We start from the raw sequence: 18200 nt of genomic DNA on the forward strand, positions 1-18200 counted from the left end.
TCCTCTTCTGTGGGTGAGCAAGAGAGGGATAAGGAGGACTCCCTGGCTGCTCCTGGTCTTACTGAAGCTATTCGCAATGGAAAGGGAAGGGGACCAAGCCTTGCTACAATGATTCCCAAGGCAAACAAAGATGTGTTTTCCTAAAACTTCTCTTCCATGTATACAACCATCAGTGCTCTATGCAATCATAGAAGGCAAAGAGATTATATGCCACAACTCCCAAGTGCAGAAAAGGGATTATTTTTACCAGGTAGGCCTTTCTTCTCCCACTTATAACATCACCTTGTTCTTTATAAGCACCTTCATTTTAGAATCTCAGGTTTTGAGTAAAACAAAACCAAACGTATCCTCTTCACTATACTAGGATGCCACTCTTTATTAGTTGGATTTGAGGCTTTTAGATAAAATTTTTGACAGTAATTCAATTACCCCATGAATGCTCGGTTATGATAGAATAGTATATCTGATGCTAGAAAAATAATAATGCCAGAATATTATATCCAATGAAAAATGCTAGGTTAATATAATTATTCAAATTGGAATTTCTATTTCTACAGGTCAGGACCTAATGCCTCATGCACTTTCCACTTTGATGCATGTGGTGTATTGATAGACACTATTCCACTCTCTATTTATATAACAGATTCCATGGGTCACTGTGTAGGTGCTGGCTGTATGGGAACTTTATAGCTACTTCTGTTCTAGTCTCTCCTCTCAGGAGAAGCCCCAGGAAGTTGTGTAGGAGTGTTAGCCTCAAAAGAAGCTCACAGCATTCTTGTCCCAGCCTCACCCAGCAGGGTACTAAGAGCACTGGCTATGATGAAGCACAGAGCTTCTACCCACAGCTACGACCAATCCAGGACTAGCCTCTGCCAACAGAAGTTGCTGCACTGAAATCACAGCTAAAAAAAGTAATAATATATAAAGAATTCTAAACAATTTATATTAAAAAAATCTGATTGGTAAGAGAGTGGCTACATTTCCCTTGTTCTTTAACATTATTGGTTTTCAGTGTAACGTGCCCATCCTAATCACGCTAGTGTTATTAACATTCAAGAGGATTAATTTTTTCACACTGGGACTGGGGGAGCATTATCTCCTAAAGAGAATATCAGAGGGGACAGGCTTGAATTTAATGCACCAGATTTGAAGTAATTTACAAAACTCATTAAAATTCCAAGATGTGAATGATTGCTCCCTTGGGGTCTTCTTTGAACCTGGAAAACTAACCCTCTTCTCCCTTAGGAATACTTTAAATACAAAGGGAAAATGCAGTTAGGCAGATAAAAATACTAAGACTTCAATAAAGTGCTTCGTAATTTGAAAAATATTCTTTGTTTGTATTTTGACCCACAGATCCTGAAACAAAATCCAGTTGAGCAAGGGGAGGGTAGAATGGGCTGTGGCATTTTCCTCCAAGCTGGAAAGTTAGTTACCTGTGTGTGTGGGTTAACAGCTTTTAAGGTGGAAGATCAGATAGTTATGTTTATGCAGCCATACAGGGTGAGGGTACAGTGTGATGTATTTCTAATACATATGTCTACAAAGGCAGAGGACTTACCCCCACATCTAGGTCCTGTACAGACACATTTACCTTCAAAGGCCTGTTCTCTGAATTGCTAGGGTTTGTTGGTATTTTAAAGTTAATTTGGATTAAGGTTTATGTGAGTTTAAAGTTCAATAGCTATTCCTGAATAATAAGAGTGCTTTGTTCCTGTTTAGCTTAATCCATTTTCAAACTGGAACAGGAACAAGGCATACTTAGTTCAGAATAAGTGTGTCCACATAGAAAGTTATTCAGGAATAGCTATTCTGGAATAACTCCATGTGTAGACAAGGTCTTCCGTTAGTCTCCTATAATTTAGCTGCTGAGCTGCTGCTTCATTTTTTTGGACTATAATTCAGCCCTTGAGCCAAAAGTTCAAGGAAACAAGTTCAAACATCACAAAAGAAGAAAACCAGAGCAAAAATGTTCTGGCTAGAAATCAGGATAGAGCTCACTGCTCCACAAAATGCCCTTTCAACAGAATACATCTTCCATTGGTGTTTGTATGTACTGGACACACATCTGTGAGTGTATATATATGGACCTCTTTAATGACCTGAAAATCAAAAAGCAACCCTACAAAAAGTGGAAACCTGGACAACTTGCTAATGATGAGTACCAAGGAATAGCACAAGTATGTAGGGACAAAAACAGAAAGGGTAAGGCACAAAGTGAGTTACACCTAGCAAGGGAAATAAAAGGCAATAAGAACAGGTTCTATAACTACATTAGCAGAAAGAGAAACATTTAGTATTATTTAGTAGGGAGGGAGCTAATAATGGATGATGTTAAGAAGGCTGAGGTGTTTGAGGTCTATTTTACTAAAAAAGTTAAGTCTGACCATATATTCAACAAAGGGGAAGGAATGCAAGCCAAAATAGGGAAAAAACAGATAAAAGATTATATAAATTAGATGTATTCAAATCGGCAGGCCCTAATGAAATTCACCCTAGGGTACTTAAGGAAGTAGCTAAAGCAACATCGGAACCATTAGCAATTCTCTTTGAGAACTCATGGAGGATGAGTGAGGTCCCAGAGAAGTGGAGAAGGGCAAACAGCTTATCTTTAAAAAGCATAATAAAGAGAACCTGGGGAATTACAGACCAGTCAGCCTGACTTAGATACCTGGAAATATACTGGAACAAATTATTAAACAATCCATTTGCAAGCACCTAGAGGATCATAGGTTGATAGCCAGCATGGATTTGTCAAGAACAAATTATGCCACAGCAAACTAATTTCCTTCTTTGACAGGGTTACTAGCTTAGGGGATAGGAAAAAAACTGTAGATAAAATATATCTTGATTTTAGTAAGGCTTTTGACACTGTCCCATATGACACTCTCATAAGCAAACTAGGGAAATGAGGTCTCGATGACACTACTATACGGTAGGTGTGACCATAGGATCCCCATATAAAACCCCAAGCCTCAGAGCTGCCAGGCAGCTGACATCTCCAGCAGCTGCAACAAGCTTGTATTCAGCATCCCAACTGTGGACAAAGGACATGGGAAATCCCACCTCAAGGGGTCTGAGAGACAGTAGCCCCATGGCTCCTGATTGGCTCTCCGCCCTATATAAACCTTAGGGGAGTTCCAGGAAGTGTCCAGGCAACGGTATGGATATCCTATAGCTGTCATGACCATTCCTGACTCTGACCTTCACTTGATCTGGACTTTGCCTTCTGACTTAGACCCTGAAAACCTGACTCAGACTCTCAGTATCGACCCTGGCCTGGAACCTGACTACGCACTCCACTGCCTCAGGTTTGCCGCTGCTCTGACCCTTAGTCTTGACTGCCTGTGCTGGGATCCTGACAGGTTGTCTGGACCATTCTAGGCCATGCTGAAGACTTATCCTAGGGCAGCATGGAGGCAGTGGGCCATTCACTGGCCAGCATGCTTCAGAGGGTATTGGACTACTCCCAGGAGGAGTTCCCCATGTCTTGAACCAAGTATCGCACCTCGCAGAAGAGAACCAAGCTCTGCACAGGCAAGCCACCCAGTTCCATGAAGAAAACATGACAGTGTGAGCCCAACTGGCACAGCATGCCACAGATAACCAGAGCTATGAGAACAGGTGACTGGGCTGCAGAATGAGAACACTGCACTGCAGACATGTAACTGGAGCCAGGCCCCCTCCCAGAACATTTGAATGGGGACTGCCAAAAGTTCCAGGGGTTTAACCATCAATGCCACCTTCTGTTTCTGCTCTTCCCCCAGTTCTACCCCCCCGCAAAAGTGAGACTCATTGTTAGCCTCCTGACAGGAGATGCATTGGACTGGGCCTTGCCCCTACTTGAACGAGCAAGCCAGACACTATTGAACTGGGATGCCTTCCTTCGGGTATTTTCTGCTATATTTGATGATCCCCACTGTGTCTGCTTAGCAGAGGTGGCCCTGTGCAAACTGCAGTAGGGGCAGGGACTGGCCTCCTCTTACACCACCTACTTTTGGTGACTACTTTCCAACACTGAGTGGAATGTAGTGGCCCAGGTCTACCAGTTTTGGTGGGACTACGCAAGGAGATTAAGGATGAGCTAGCTCATGTGGAAGCCTGCCCAACCTAGATATCTTTCATATGCATCGACAATAGGCTTGGCGAATGGTGAGAGGAAAGGAAGGCTTCTGGTGTTACCACTTGACTGGTGCCCCTTGGTACTGGTCTCCAACCTTAACCCCAAATCCATGCAGCTGGATAGCACCCACTGCCATGTGACTCCTGAGGAAAAACTGTGCTGTTGCCACCTCAGGCTATATTTCTATTGTGGGGGATCTGGCCATACTCTTGTCAGCTGCCCATCAAGAGCTCTAACATGACCCCGGTATAAGGGGTTGGCCTGGGCAAGTCCTGAGATAATGCCCCCCACTCCTCACTGAGGCATGTCCCAGGCATGGTGAGCACTACTCGCACCTTAAAGTCCAGTCTCCTCTCTGTGTTTCAGGGGAATTGTAATGAATTCTGCCACAAAACTCAACCTGCGGATGGGTCTATAACCTGGTTCGAATTCGAACTGGGGATGAATGGAAGATGGCTTTTCGAACACGGTATGGCCACTATGAATACCTGGTAATGCCATTTGCAACATCCCAGCACTTTGTAAAAAAGTCCTAGACCAGTACATTGTAGTCTACCTGCATAATATCCTCATCTTTTCCGAGGATTCTGAACAACACATCCCCCCCAGTTTCAAAGAGCTGCAACGCTTCCTGGGATTCACTTTTTTTTTTCCCCACTTCAGAGGTGCTTCATCTCTGGGTTTTCAGGCCAAATCACCCCAATGACATGCATCTTCCCAAAAAAAACTACCTTTACCTGGTCTCTAGAGGCCCAACAAGTATTTGACTGGGTCAAATTGACCTTTACCAGTGACCCAATTCAAGTTCCATCCCAACCTGGCATGACCTTTTGTCGTTGAGACAGATACATCCAATGTGGCAGGTGGGGCCATACTCTCTTCAAATACATGGTCCCCAACAGAACCTCCACCCTTGCACCTACTATGCATGGAAGCTCACTCAAGCTGAACAGAATTACAAAATTCTACATAAAGAGCTTCTAGCTATCAAAGCAGCCTTTGAAGAGTAGGACCATTATCTGGAGGGTGCTTGGGACTCAGTACAGGTATACACAGATCTTAAAAGCTTAAAGTACCTCTGCCAAGCTGAAGCACTGAAACAGAGGCAGCTTTGTTGGGCTCTGTTCTTCACAGGCTTCAATTTCACAATCATGTACCATTGGGGGGTCCAGAACAAGACTGCCAGTGCCTTGTCCTAAAGAGGGGAATATCCCATCAGCCACAAGATCCAACCCCCACCACATGGAATCCCCACACGTTCTTAAACCCCGGAACTTACTGGATGCCACAATTCCCCAAGACCTCATGTCAACGATCTGCTCATCTACAGAAGAGGAGCTCCCTCCCAAGAAACTTGAGACAGCTAGTTTGGGGTAAAACCAGGTCCATGCTCTATGTCAAGGGCCATTTGCACATTCTACCAGGACTTCCCCAGTTAGAAGTACGGCAGCTCTGTCATTACTCGCCATTAGAGGCCATCTGGGGCACCTCAAGACCCTCTTTGTGGCCAACCACTCCTTCTGGTGGATCCCAAATGCACACAACAATCCACCTATATGTTGATTCCTGTGAGACATGTGCCCGCACAAAGCCACTGCATTCAAAACCCCTTGGAACTCTAATGCCTTCTGAGACCCCATCTAGACAATGGGTGGCCATTACCCTGAACTTCACAGTCGAGCTCCATGTGTCTAACGGGCACACTGTAGTCCTCACTGTGGTCAACCAGTTGACAAAAATGGCTCACTTTGTCCCCACTGCACACCTGCCCTCTGCAGAAGAAATGGCTCAGTTCCTGGTGACTCATGTCATCTATCTCCATGGACTTCTGAAGTGAGTCACAACTGATTGGGGTCCATAGTTTGTGTCACAGTTTTGGCATGAAACCCTATAGCTGCTTAAGAGTCACTTACACATCCACCGCCTATCACCCAAAAACTGATGGTCAATCCGAATAAGCAAATCAAGTGTTGGAACAATACCTGCGCTTCTTCATGAATTTCCACCAGGATAACTGATAGAGCCTGCATTGTATGCAAAATGCACTTCCACTTCTGTCCCTACCTGACCATACCAGTCAATTCCACCAATCCCACAGCTGCCGACTGAGTGCGGCAGATCCACAAGGTCCAAGAAGAACTTAAGCTATCAAGGCCTCCTTGAACAAGGCCAAAGAGGACTATAAGCAGTATGCCGACTGCCAGCGCCAAGAAGGTCCAGCATTCACTGTTGGCCAAAAAGTGCAACTGGCCATGTCATAAACTGGACCACTGATATCTCAGGCCATATCCCATCAGCCAGGTAATCAACTCATTGAAGCTTCAGTTACCCAGATCCCTCAAAATATAACCAGTGTTTCACGTATCCTTGTTAAAACCCTACATCGACAACCCATTTGCTTAGCAGGCTCTACCACTACTCCCTCTGGTGCAGATCCAAGGACATAATGAGTATGAGGTCCATGAGATACTGGACTCAAAAACTGGACATGGCTCCCTCTGGTATCTTGCAGACTGGAAGGGCTATGGCCCGTAAGAGCGATCCTGGGAGCACATGTCCCAATTCCATGCCCCTGACCTTGTGGCAGCCTTCCATGAAGCCCATCCAAACAAACGTGGGTCGGCAGCAGACACTTTGTGTGTGTGTGGAGTAATGTAAGGCCCTGTGGGGCTAGAACGCAGGCCTGCAGAGCTGTTAGGCAGTTGTCATCTCTATGCGGCCACCTGTGGCAGCTGTAACTGGCACGCACTTCACTGCCCATGACCTGCTGCAGAGACAGACCATAGGAAGTCCCACATCCAGGGGTCTGAGATAGCAGCCCCCTGGCTCCTGATTGGATCCCTGCCCTATACAAAACTAACAGATATTCCAGGGAGTGCCCAGGCAACTGTGTATATTTAATGTACCTGCCATGTCCATTCCTTGCTCCTGAACTCTTGGCTTTGATCTTCGCTTGATCTGGACTTTACCTTCTGACTCGGACCTGGAGACCTGATTCAGACTCTGGCCCTAGGTATCAACCTTACTTGGAACCTGACTACCCTCTCCTTTGCTACTTCTTGCCTCAGGTTTGTCCCTACTCTGACTCTTGGCATTGACTGCCTGTGTTGGGATCCTGACATCTTGGTGCCAACTGGCAGAGAGCAAGGAGGTACACAGGATTTTACAGGGATCACCTTGGTTGGATACTTATAGATTCATAGATACTAAGGTCAGAAGGGACCATTCTGATCATCTAGTCCAACCTCCTGCACAGCGCAGGCCACAGAATCTCACCCACCCACTCCTATGAAAAACCTCACCCATGTATTGCATAATAGTTCATTGAAGGGTAGCATGTAAGGTCTCTACAGAGAGTCAGTCGCCCACAGGTCAACACAATCATTGCAAAATGTATGTATTCATTATATTTAAGGAGTTATGTATCTATACTGAAAATTATGTTGGATTTATAGACTTTAAGGCCAGAAGAGACCATTTGATCATGTAGTCTGACCTCCTGTACATTGCAGGCCACAGAACCTTATCCACCCACTCCTATTCTCAGGGTCTTGGAGTTAAGGCAGATCACCAGAAGGTGACATACCTTAGAAATGTTCCTTTCAGGCAGGAGATAACAGACACTTATCTTCCTGTCTGGCTTAGTGGGTACTGCATACTGTATACCTCACACTGTATGCCTACTTGCATACCAAGTCAGCTGCTAAACGAGAGATTGCAAAATCTACAAGACAGGAATTCTACAAAATGAAAAACAGCAGGGGGTTTCCTATTTCTGAATAAAATGAAAGGATGGGACTGGAATGTCTTGGGGGGCAAAAAAAGACACTGGATCCTTTGCCCGAGAGGCAAGCTGACTAAGCATTTGTCTCATGAAAGGATCACAGCCAGCTTGGTTGTAAAATGCTGTGGGGATTTTGGGTGAGCAATATTCCACAAGAAATGAGAGTATCTTGTTAATTAAGTCTAGGCTTTATGATTTTGTTTTATATATACACCTCTTTGTTTCCAGTACTTCTGCTTGCTACTACTTGAATCTCTATGCTTTGTTAAATAAACTGACACTGATTTCACTGTAAATGAATCTAAGTGCTGTGTGTTAAGCAGAGCAGTGATCTGGGGTGGAAATGATAAGTGGGCACGTACTGTTTCTTTGGAAGCAGCAAATCTGTGATACGCTGAGGAGATGCTTGGAGAGCTCAAGGGTTGGGATGTGCCTATTGCTAACCTGTTGAGTAAACGCAGGACCTGTGAGGCCTAGAAGGAAATGCTTGTATTGCCCTGGCTGGTGGAATTGGGGAACTGATCCACAACAGACACACGAAGGCTTCCTTACACTAAAGGCAGGCGGTAGCGAGGTGGCTCATAATCCTGGGTACCCCAGGAAACATCGTAGTGGGTGCAAATCAGTTGAAAGACATTCAAGAAGTAGCTAATCAATGGTTTGCTGTCAAACTGGGGAGAGAGGGGGACATATCTACTGTGATCGTGCAGGGGTGTGTACTGAGTCCACTACTATTCAATATTTTCATTAATGACTTGGATAATAAGGTAGAGAGTATACTCATACAATTTGTGGATGACACCAAACTGGAAGGGTTGCAAGCATTTTGGAGAACAGGATTAAAATTTAAAAAGACCTTGACAAATCAGAAAACTGGTATGAAATAAACAAGATGATAGTCAATAAAGCCAAGTGCAAAGTACTGCCCTTAAGAAGAAGAAGAAAAAAAAGCACAACCAGTGTTCCCTCTAATTTTTCCCACCCATGTGTGGAATGAATTTTGTTATGTCCACCAATATGTGTGACACATCACCTCCATATTGGTGCACGTAACAAAATTCAAGTGGTGGGGGAGGGGCCGAGGGGTTCAGAGTGTCAGGGCTGGGGCAGGAGTATGGCTGAGGGAGAAGTCTCCGGGATGAGGAGCTCAGGGCTGAGGCAGGGGTTGCGGGGCATGGGGTGGGGCCAGGGATGAGGAGTTTGGGATTCAGGCTGCCACAGGGCTACGGCGGGGAGAGAGGACTCACCCAGCTCTCTGCCCACAGCAGCACTTGGGGGGGGAAAGTCTTCCCTGCTGTGGCAGCTCTGGGGCTGGGGCCGTGGGATAGGCACCTCTTCCGCAGCCATGACTGGGCTGAGACTGGAGTGGGGCTGTGGGAGAGGCACCTCTCCCCGAGCTGTGGAAGGTCCGGGCTAGGCTGGGTTTGGGCCGGGGGAGGGGACTCTTTCCCCGCCATAGCCCTGAGCGCCTGCATGGCACTTAATAGGCTGTTGTGCAGCTGCGCAGCTTAGATGGAACTTAGTATGCAACTACAAAATGGGGAATAACTGACTAGGTGATAATACAGCTGAAAAGGAGCGGGTGGCTGCAGTGATCATAAATTGAATATCAGTCAACTATGTGATGCAGTTGCAAAAAAGGCTAATATCATTCTGCAATGAATTAACAGGAGTGTCAAATGTAAGACACGGGAGGTAACTGTCCTGCTCTACTTGGCATTGATGAGGCCTCAGCTGGAGTACTGTGTCCAATTGTGGGTGCTACACTTTAAGAAAGATGTGGACAAATTGGAGACAGTCCAGAGGAGAGCAACCAAAATAATGAGAGATTTAGAAAACCTGATCTGAGGATAGCTTAAGAAAAAAATCTGGGTATAGTTAGTCTTGAGAAAAGAAGAGTCAGGGGAGAAGGCCCTGATAACAGTATTCAAAATATATTAAGGGCTGTTATAATGAGGATGGTGACCAATTGTTCTCCAAGTCCAATGTAGGAGAAGTAATTGGGTTAATCAGCAGCAAGGGAGATTTATGTTAGATATTAGGAAAAATTTTCTAACTAAGTATAAAGATAGCTAGAATAGGATTCCAAGGGAGCTTATGGAATCCCCATCACTGGAGGTTTTAAAGAACAGATAGGAAAACAACCTGTCAGGGATGGCCTAGATTTGGTTGATCCTCCCTCAGTGCAGAGGGCTGGACCTGTGACTTCCTAAGGTCCATTCCAGCCCTAAATTTCTGATTATATATAAAGAAAGTGGATAACTTAGGGCTTGTCCATATGAACAGTTACACTCCAGTATGGCAAGCTGTGGTGTAAATCTACCATGCACTAACTGAACGTATGAACACTGCTGCTACACACTAAGAAGTTCTGTAGTATGATTTGATCAATCCTGCTTTGAAACAGGATTATAGAATTTTTGGTGTGTGGCAGACTAGTGCAAGGTAGGTGCCCAGCTTTCTGAGCACTAACTGTTCATATAGACAAGTCCTTAGTCAAAAAATGGCATTCATATTCCCATGTCAGGGGATGATAAAACGAACTGGGCCAAATTTATTTCTGGAATTAACATACTATGCTTATACCAGAGATGAATTTTGTTTCATAGATTTATGTATTTTGTGCAACACAGCAGCAGCATTAAAAATTAAACAGAAGAGTTACTAAGAAGAATATAAAAAATGAGAGCAAGGGTTGTGAGGATGAGGAATGCAGTATGATGCAGTAAGAGGGAAAGGTGTGTCATGGTTAGAGTTGGGAGAGAGGATGAGGAATTTTGCAATGGTATAAGATATTAACTCTATGTTGTACTGTGTGTGGAAATATTAGCCCTGTGACTGCACAAGTCTGGGTTTGCCCTGGGCAAATCTATTATGCTGCATTCCAGCTACCTGCCTTCCCCAGAAAAGGTGTTTAACACACATCGTTGAAGGACTGTCACTGAGAAGCCATCAAGACTGCAATCTGGGGCCATCAACTTTGATTGATTTATGTTGATTTATTATTGTATTTCAGTAGTGCCTACGACTACTAGATGTGGACCAAGACCCCACCACACAAAACAGTCGTCCCTGCCCAGAGAGCTTATAGTCTAGATTGTCTCTCAACTAATGGCCCACCCTCATGGAACAATGTTTTTTCTACAGAAAGGCCTGCTGAAGGAGCAGGAGGTGCAAGCAGGACTGGGATCAACAGCATCTCAGCTTGAGCATGACACAGAGACCCCATTTAAGAGTGGGGGTTCTGTTCTGTGCAGCGGGACTAGTCATCACTATATGTAAAAATGACTTTCAGGAGACAGAGAGCAGGAGAAACTCTGCTCAGACTGAAATGTTGATGAACCACAAACTCACCAAGAAGGGATTAGCTCAGTCCAGTGGGGGAGTGTCTCAGCACTTGTTTTATTTCTGAAGATCTGTAACCCTCAAATCATCTAAGAATAAAGTAACTGTGCTAAGAAATTCCTTTACTAAGCTTATGTTCCTTGTTTTCCTGCTATGTTGTTTCTGAAGCGGTTAAACTAGAAGCCCTGAGTGCCCATAGCCTAGGTGGGACTGAGGCAGCTTGTGTAAGTGAATGGGTGCTCAGGAGGTCTCAGATACTTGTTCTGGAGTCTAAGGTAGCTGGACAGTGGTGTACACATCCCAAGCAAAGGCATCTGAAAAGAGTTCTAGGCCTGGGAGGATGCCCTTGTGTCCAGAACTGGAAGCAATGGCTGGACTCTACTTAGACCCAATTGACTCAGAAGCACTTGAGCTCGAGTCCACTCACAACACCACCGCCGTTCATACAGTGACTTGGCCAGATGGTAATATATATAATTTCCTTTAAAACATTTAAAGAAAAAGTATAAAAAATGAGGAGGTAGCAAGTCTGAGGAGGAGAGAAGTGCAATGAGGACTAACTGCCCGTCGGAAGAGATTCTTCAAGAGATAAAATAAGGCTTCAACCTCACATAACTGTAAATCGGAAAAGAATCGCTTGTGGCAATGAGAACAACGCATCACATCAAATACCTGCGCTTTTTAAAAACACTTGATGTCCAGAGCTTGTTGCATTTTTCTTAAAGCAATGGTCCAAATAATGTACGAATTAATAGATCATGGATGTGCATGATCAGTATATATTTTAAATGTCTATGACTTATTTCAATATCAGATTTTCCCCCCAAAACATTGCCAAAGCAATAATCTTCACTGAAGGATATGTAGATGCTAAATTTGAAATTTAAAAACAAACCTGTTTTTGAGTTCTCTATTTAAAAAGAGCATCTGATACATGTCTCCACTGCCCAAAATAATTTTTGCTCATTTGACAAATGCCTCAATATACTTCCAATAAACTTTCCAAAAAATACTCACTTCTAGGTTGAGATTAAGCACAAGAAATTACAGTCCAAAATATAATTAATGAGAAAGTTAGACATATCTGAAAATAGGAATTTTAAAATGGAAGTGCCAGCTCGGCTTTAATTTCTACTGCAGAGAATAACAGGCAGATTTGTATCTCTATTCTGGATAGGATTTTTCAAAGTCCTCAACAATGGCTTAATGCTTGTCCCATTGGAGTCAATGAGTGGAGTTAGATGAGTACTTTTAAAAATCCCACTCCAATGTGTGTGAACATGTACACTCATGTATCGCAGGATAAATCAGATAGATTTATATATGCTTAATAGTAAGTTTAAGTTTGCATATATTGGGAAAGATAGCAAGGTTTTAAACCTGTCAGCATTACATGCCTTATTCCATTCTATTATGATACAGGCTTTGACAAAACACCAAGCAAAATGGATCCTCTGTTCTGTTGCTTGCTTACATAGGTCTCATGATGTCATTATAACCTTTAATGAGAGATCATGTTTACCTGCACAACACTCTCTATATATTTCATAGACATGACATTATAGAGACGTGATATATCTGTAGCTTAAACATACCAAAATTAACTTCAATATAGTGGTAGCTATAAAGTCTGTGATCACTACACAATGTATGTCTGTTTGCAATATCTGTCCCATGGTGTGTGTTCGCTACAAGAACGTATAGTATAAATGTCAGAGTACATTTTTTTCTCCTGGCTATACGCATAATCTACTCCAGCTGTCTGAGTAAGCAGAATTGATGGTCTTGGATAAAGAGCGTTTTGTGTAACATTAACTCTAAGAAGGGACCATGAGACGCCGCGAAGCTCCAACATAATGGCTTTATTTCAACCCAAGCCTTATCCCTTCATTCACTTTTATTCTCACAACTCCACTGAGTAAAGAAAATTCAAAACGCAAGTTCACATTCCCTGATGAAAGAAATTTTGAATTGTCCAGTAAGAAATTGTCTGGAGCTGAGAGAAAGAAATATAAATATGGAAGTTCATGGACCACTATGGGTCTCAATAACACAAGCTCGGACATGAACATCGGGCATATAAGTCAATATTTAAAAATAGATGTCTAAAGTTAGGCTCCCAATATTTTGGCTCTTAAGCAGGAGACCTGATTTTCAAAACTGTTGAGCATTGTAGCAGCCCATTTTAGATGCTTATTATGAATTTAGGAACCTAACTGTAGGCATCAATTTTTACAATCTTGGCCTTTGTGCCTAAAGGTTCAACTCGTCAGAGCCCAGCATTAATATGCCTGGCAGACCCACACATTCACATATTGCAATGAGATCATCCCAGTAAGGTTGTGAATCATCACGGTGGTCATGGCTTCTGTGACTTTTTGTGACCTCCTTGAATTTTGCAGCGCTGGTGTGGCTGACCTCAAGGCCACCCCAGAAGCTGGGAAGCCATGGGGCCAGCTGCTGTTATGGCAAGCTCCAGGCAGCTGGTCCCAGCACTGCCCTGGAGCAGTGGTTGGGACCAGTGCCGGTGGTGGCGGGTCCCAGGCCGTTCCTGCCCACAACCGCGGCAAGGGGTGGGGGAGCCTGGGCTGCTCACCGCTCAGAGCGGCAGTGGGGCCACGGGCTGCCCCCAGCAGCAGCAGGGGGCCAGGGGCTGGCCCCCCAGCAGAAGCATCGTCCCATGCTCCCCCCTTCCCTCCAGCAGCAGTCTTAAGGAGCACCCCCCTCGCAGCAGGTAAGATTTAGTCACAGGTATTTTTAGTAAAAGTCATGGACAGGTCACAGGCTGTGACTTTTTGTTTATTGCCCATGGCCTATCCATGACTTTTACTAAAAATACCGTACCTAAAAGTTAGCCTTAATCATCAGACCATTAACCACTGTTCATATATATGAGGTAATATGCTGGTTCTAAAGAATAAATTTGTTCTGTACTTTACAATGTAAGTATGCTACCAACTACAAAATATTTAAGATTCATGTAATTAGGTTATATTATTAAAAAAGTGGTTAAAATCTATTAATTGGTAAAAGTGAAGGGTAGTGACGTTTCACAGTGTTCCATCCTACAGAATTAAAGTTTAGGTAATATACAGGTGAACAGATTCAGAATGGTTCCTATTGAGCAATTATATTGTCTAATGGCGAGTGAATGCAACATGCCTCAGTTAGCGCAATTACTGTAAATCAGGTACAATATCTAATAAAGGTTAAATGGCTATTGTTTTAAAAAGTCATCCTCCCCACAATCACCTGAAGAATGAGCCTTTTCTAGCTGCATTTCACCTCTCATGGATTCATTTCACAGCATCTCTGTCACATCAGCAAGATCTGTAAAAACACTTCAAAGGTTTCTACCACTGATAGCCGTGTAGACAGACTCACCTGTTCCTGGGTCATCTTCTGCAGCTCTTTCTCCCAAGCTGCTTGGTATCATCCAGGTGGTAGGAAGCAGGTGGGGTGAGTCCACGCAAAATCAGGGGGTCACGGTCATGGCAGAGGGCTGTCAGGTGTCCAATGTACAACTTCAATTTGCTGCGATTCTGGTCAAGTTCTAAAAGGGGCTGAATTATCTGAGATAGAAAACAGGAACAGTCAGGGTCGGTCTGAGACCCAGCCACTGAGAGTCAAAAACCAGTCCCTAAGTTATGACTCTTAACGTCCCATAATATGTAAAAGCCGAAGAATACTGAATGAAAATCCCCCAACCCTTCGTCCTATAAAATGTATTACATTGGACTAAAGCAGGAAGAAACAGAGCAATTGGGAGGGCATGGTGATGCCGGCTGGCTTGTTAGTATGAAAATTAGAGACAATGTAAGCTGAGAACTGAAACAGTATTAACCGTATAGATCAGTGTGTTTATTGCACAACACTCCAATATCATAACTCCCTGCTTTAATTTTTTAAAGTGAAATTTTGTGTTGCTGAAAGGTGTCAGATTGATAAACCTGGAGAATAAAGTTTGGTATTAGCCACAGAACAGGTTGTCTGTCCACAGCAAAGGCAACAGCAGAACAAATTCTCCTCCCATGTTGCTTTACACACATGTATCAACCCTTTTCTGAAGGGCTCTCTTCTAATGATGCCAATAGCATGAACTAAAAGGTTAAGTTTCTGAAATACAGACCCCTCTACATTAGAAACTTACTTACGCACCATGTCAAATACATAGACCACCAAACAGTCTTGAGATGGTGGTGACATTCAGTCATTACCTGAGAAAACTTAATGTGATGGCCTAAAAATGAAGAGCTCTAACAAGTACTACTTTATTTTATCTAATCTAAATCTAATCTATGATCTTACTTCCAGTCCTTTGAATCATCCAGTCTCTTCTCTGAAGAGTCACTCACTGTTTACCAAGAAGTGGAGACCAGATGAATAAATGCAGTCTTTCACTGTGCTCACACTAGAATACTGATTTCAACTGTTCTAGGTTTTTTCAAAGGTATGTTTAAAATTTAAATAAGCAGAATTTTGGCTCTGTGGAATGTGGCCAATCAAAAATTGAGGAAGTGGAAGGGCCAGGCTGTGCACCTCCTCTCAAAGAAATGAGGTGCTGAATCTGTATCTGCTGACAAGCACCAGCTGTGAGAGTTGCAAAGCCTTGCCAGAATGCTGCCAACTGTCAAAATGTTCCCATTTAGAAAAGGCAGAGGCTGCACCTGTTGCTTGTCAGCAGGCTCATGGTGTCTCTTCAATGGGACACCTCTGACCCTGCTAATGAATGAGAAGCCTGATAATCTCTGAGTCAACAGAAACAGGGTGCTGGTATTACTTTCAACAAAGACATTGAATCCTATCCCCTCTAACAAGGCTGTTCTGGCTCACTTCTTTTGTTTCCAGCACTGAATGGATTAAGTTCTGTGGAGTGAGAGGAGCTGAGAGCAACAGCTAAGTAGTTAATGGGTGTCAAAATCTTTTTTCTGATGTGGACACAGCAGCACCCAGGAACCTACAGCAGAAGGTTAGGATCAACAGCATCGTAACACCTGATAGGAAATAATCTGCAGAAAACCCTGGCCTAGATGACAAGCAGAGAAGTAGATAGACGCAGGTGCGGAGAGGCTGGACAAGAGGACTAGAGACTAGGAATTCTTTGGAGGATAACTTGACAATCCAGAAGGCAGAGAAAGCTAAAATGATGATATTTACCTCATATTTATGCATTTGCTTCTTGCACCCAGATGACATGACATTAACCAAACTATAGAATGGGGCACCTAAGGTTCTGGTGAACCCCCATCTGCCAGTTTGGGGGTACCATTCACTAAAGGTGTACATATGTATGTATAATTGATAGGTGTGGTATGTCGACACTGCAAGTGACAACAGGACAGGATTGATTCACCTTTGTACAGAGAAGTGGGAAGGTATATTCCAGTAGCAACACAATTCTTCAGGTTTCACTTCCATGTCCAAATACACCGAATTTCAGTTCATTATACATCTATCAAATTTGTCTATTTAGTGAACACTGCAATAGTAGCATTCCATTCCCCCCCAAATTCTTCTAGTTAAGATTTTCCATACTATTTACCTACTAAAAACCAACTTCTGAGATTAATTGAATTTCCTAAAATGGCAGACTTGAGGCCTCTGATTCTCTTGATGTCTTCCCTATCTTTGTTGCTCTTCTGTATCTCATCTACAGGTCGAGGTATAATGGAGACATCATTTTCTGTAAAATAATGACTTACAGAAATATGGACATTAACAAGCTAATGTCTAATGATTAAGTGACTAATCAATAAATTTCCTAACTACCTTGTATTCTCTTTCACATAACAGATTCTATTAGGCATGCATGAGATGTGTGGATTTCAAGCTGACAAGTCAGTGTCACAGAACTAACTGATTGATCATTATAATGGGTTTCAGTATGGAAACTGACCTTGATTTCTCAGGGATAAGATCCCTTGCAAAGTAGAGTACATTTCTGACCGTCCCCCTCATCTGCTTACCTTGGGAAGAGGTATCCCTCCCTTTGTGGAGATTAGCCATATGAGGCATGTGAAAGTTCTTAACTAACAGAGCTCCCAGAGCTGTTCACAGAGCCATCATTTCTCTCCCTTGGGACTCATTAAATCCTGCCAGTCAAGTAGGAAATGCCTTTATCTTTGCGTTCCTCCCATATCTAATTTGAGCCGGCCACTTAGCAAAAGGCACTGTGCTTCCCACACAGCAGAGCTGCCACTACCTTATCTCAAGAGGGTGCAAGAGCACTTGCTAAGTGGAAAGGCAGAGCAGCACTGGATTCATAAACCAGGTCACATTTCTGCATTCAGCTGTAGAGCTTTCTAGGGAAACACTGGATGAACTGGCTTCCCTAGAGGCATGGAAATATTTTCCAAAACAACCAATCTTCAATAACTGTAATGTCTATCCATGAGGAAGTTTGTATGGAAAGTTGGTTTTTTATGAGAGTATCCAGTTTTGAGAACTCGTTCTTAATCTTTCCCTGCTTTCAGTATAGGATGTTGATCCTATACATTACAATCTACATATCACACAGACTATGCTAAGATTGTGTGCCACACACTCTCAAAGAAACTGTGAAACCACCTGATCAACATCCTATGCAGCAAACAGGGAAAGATTAAGAATGAGCTCTCAAAACTGGATACTCTCATAAAAAAACAACCTTCCATACAAACTTCCTCATGGATAGATTTTACAATAACTGTAATGATTCACTTAGACCATTTCCATCAGAGCACAGAAAAGAGTCTGTTTAACAATTCTTACACACACACACACACACACACACACACACTCTCTCTCTCTCTCTCTCTCACTCTTTATCCTCAAGCTCAAAACATTATTAATGCACAGTTAAGGTTGAAAACTTACTCCACGTACCACAAAAATTCACTACAATGTTAAAGTGGAGACATTAAATGCCTGAAAATCTGAAATAGGAGCAAACCATTTTAAAGTTATCAA

At 43.2% G+C, this 18200-nt stretch overlaps 1 protein-coding gene across 1 annotated transcript in view; it reads right to left on the minus strand.

Moving 5' to 3' along the window:
• ERC1 (ELKS/RAB6-interacting/CAST family member 1) overlaps positions 1-18200 on the minus strand; it is a 563466-nt gene that overhangs the window by 24561 nt on the left and 520705 nt on the right. Inside the window, 2 exon segments of the mRNA XM_038395866.2 lie at positions 14637-14683; positions 14686-14824. Of these exon segments, the coding sequence (XP_038251794.1) occupies positions 14637-14683; positions 14686-14824 (186 nt within the window).

The sequence above is a fragment of the Dermochelys coriacea genome, chromosome 1, assembly GCF_009764565.3.
Source record: "Dermochelys coriacea isolate rDerCor1 chromosome 1, rDerCor1.pri.v4, whole genome shotgun sequence".
NCBI lineage: Eukaryota > Metazoa > Chordata > Testudines > Dermochelyidae > Dermochelys > Dermochelys coriacea.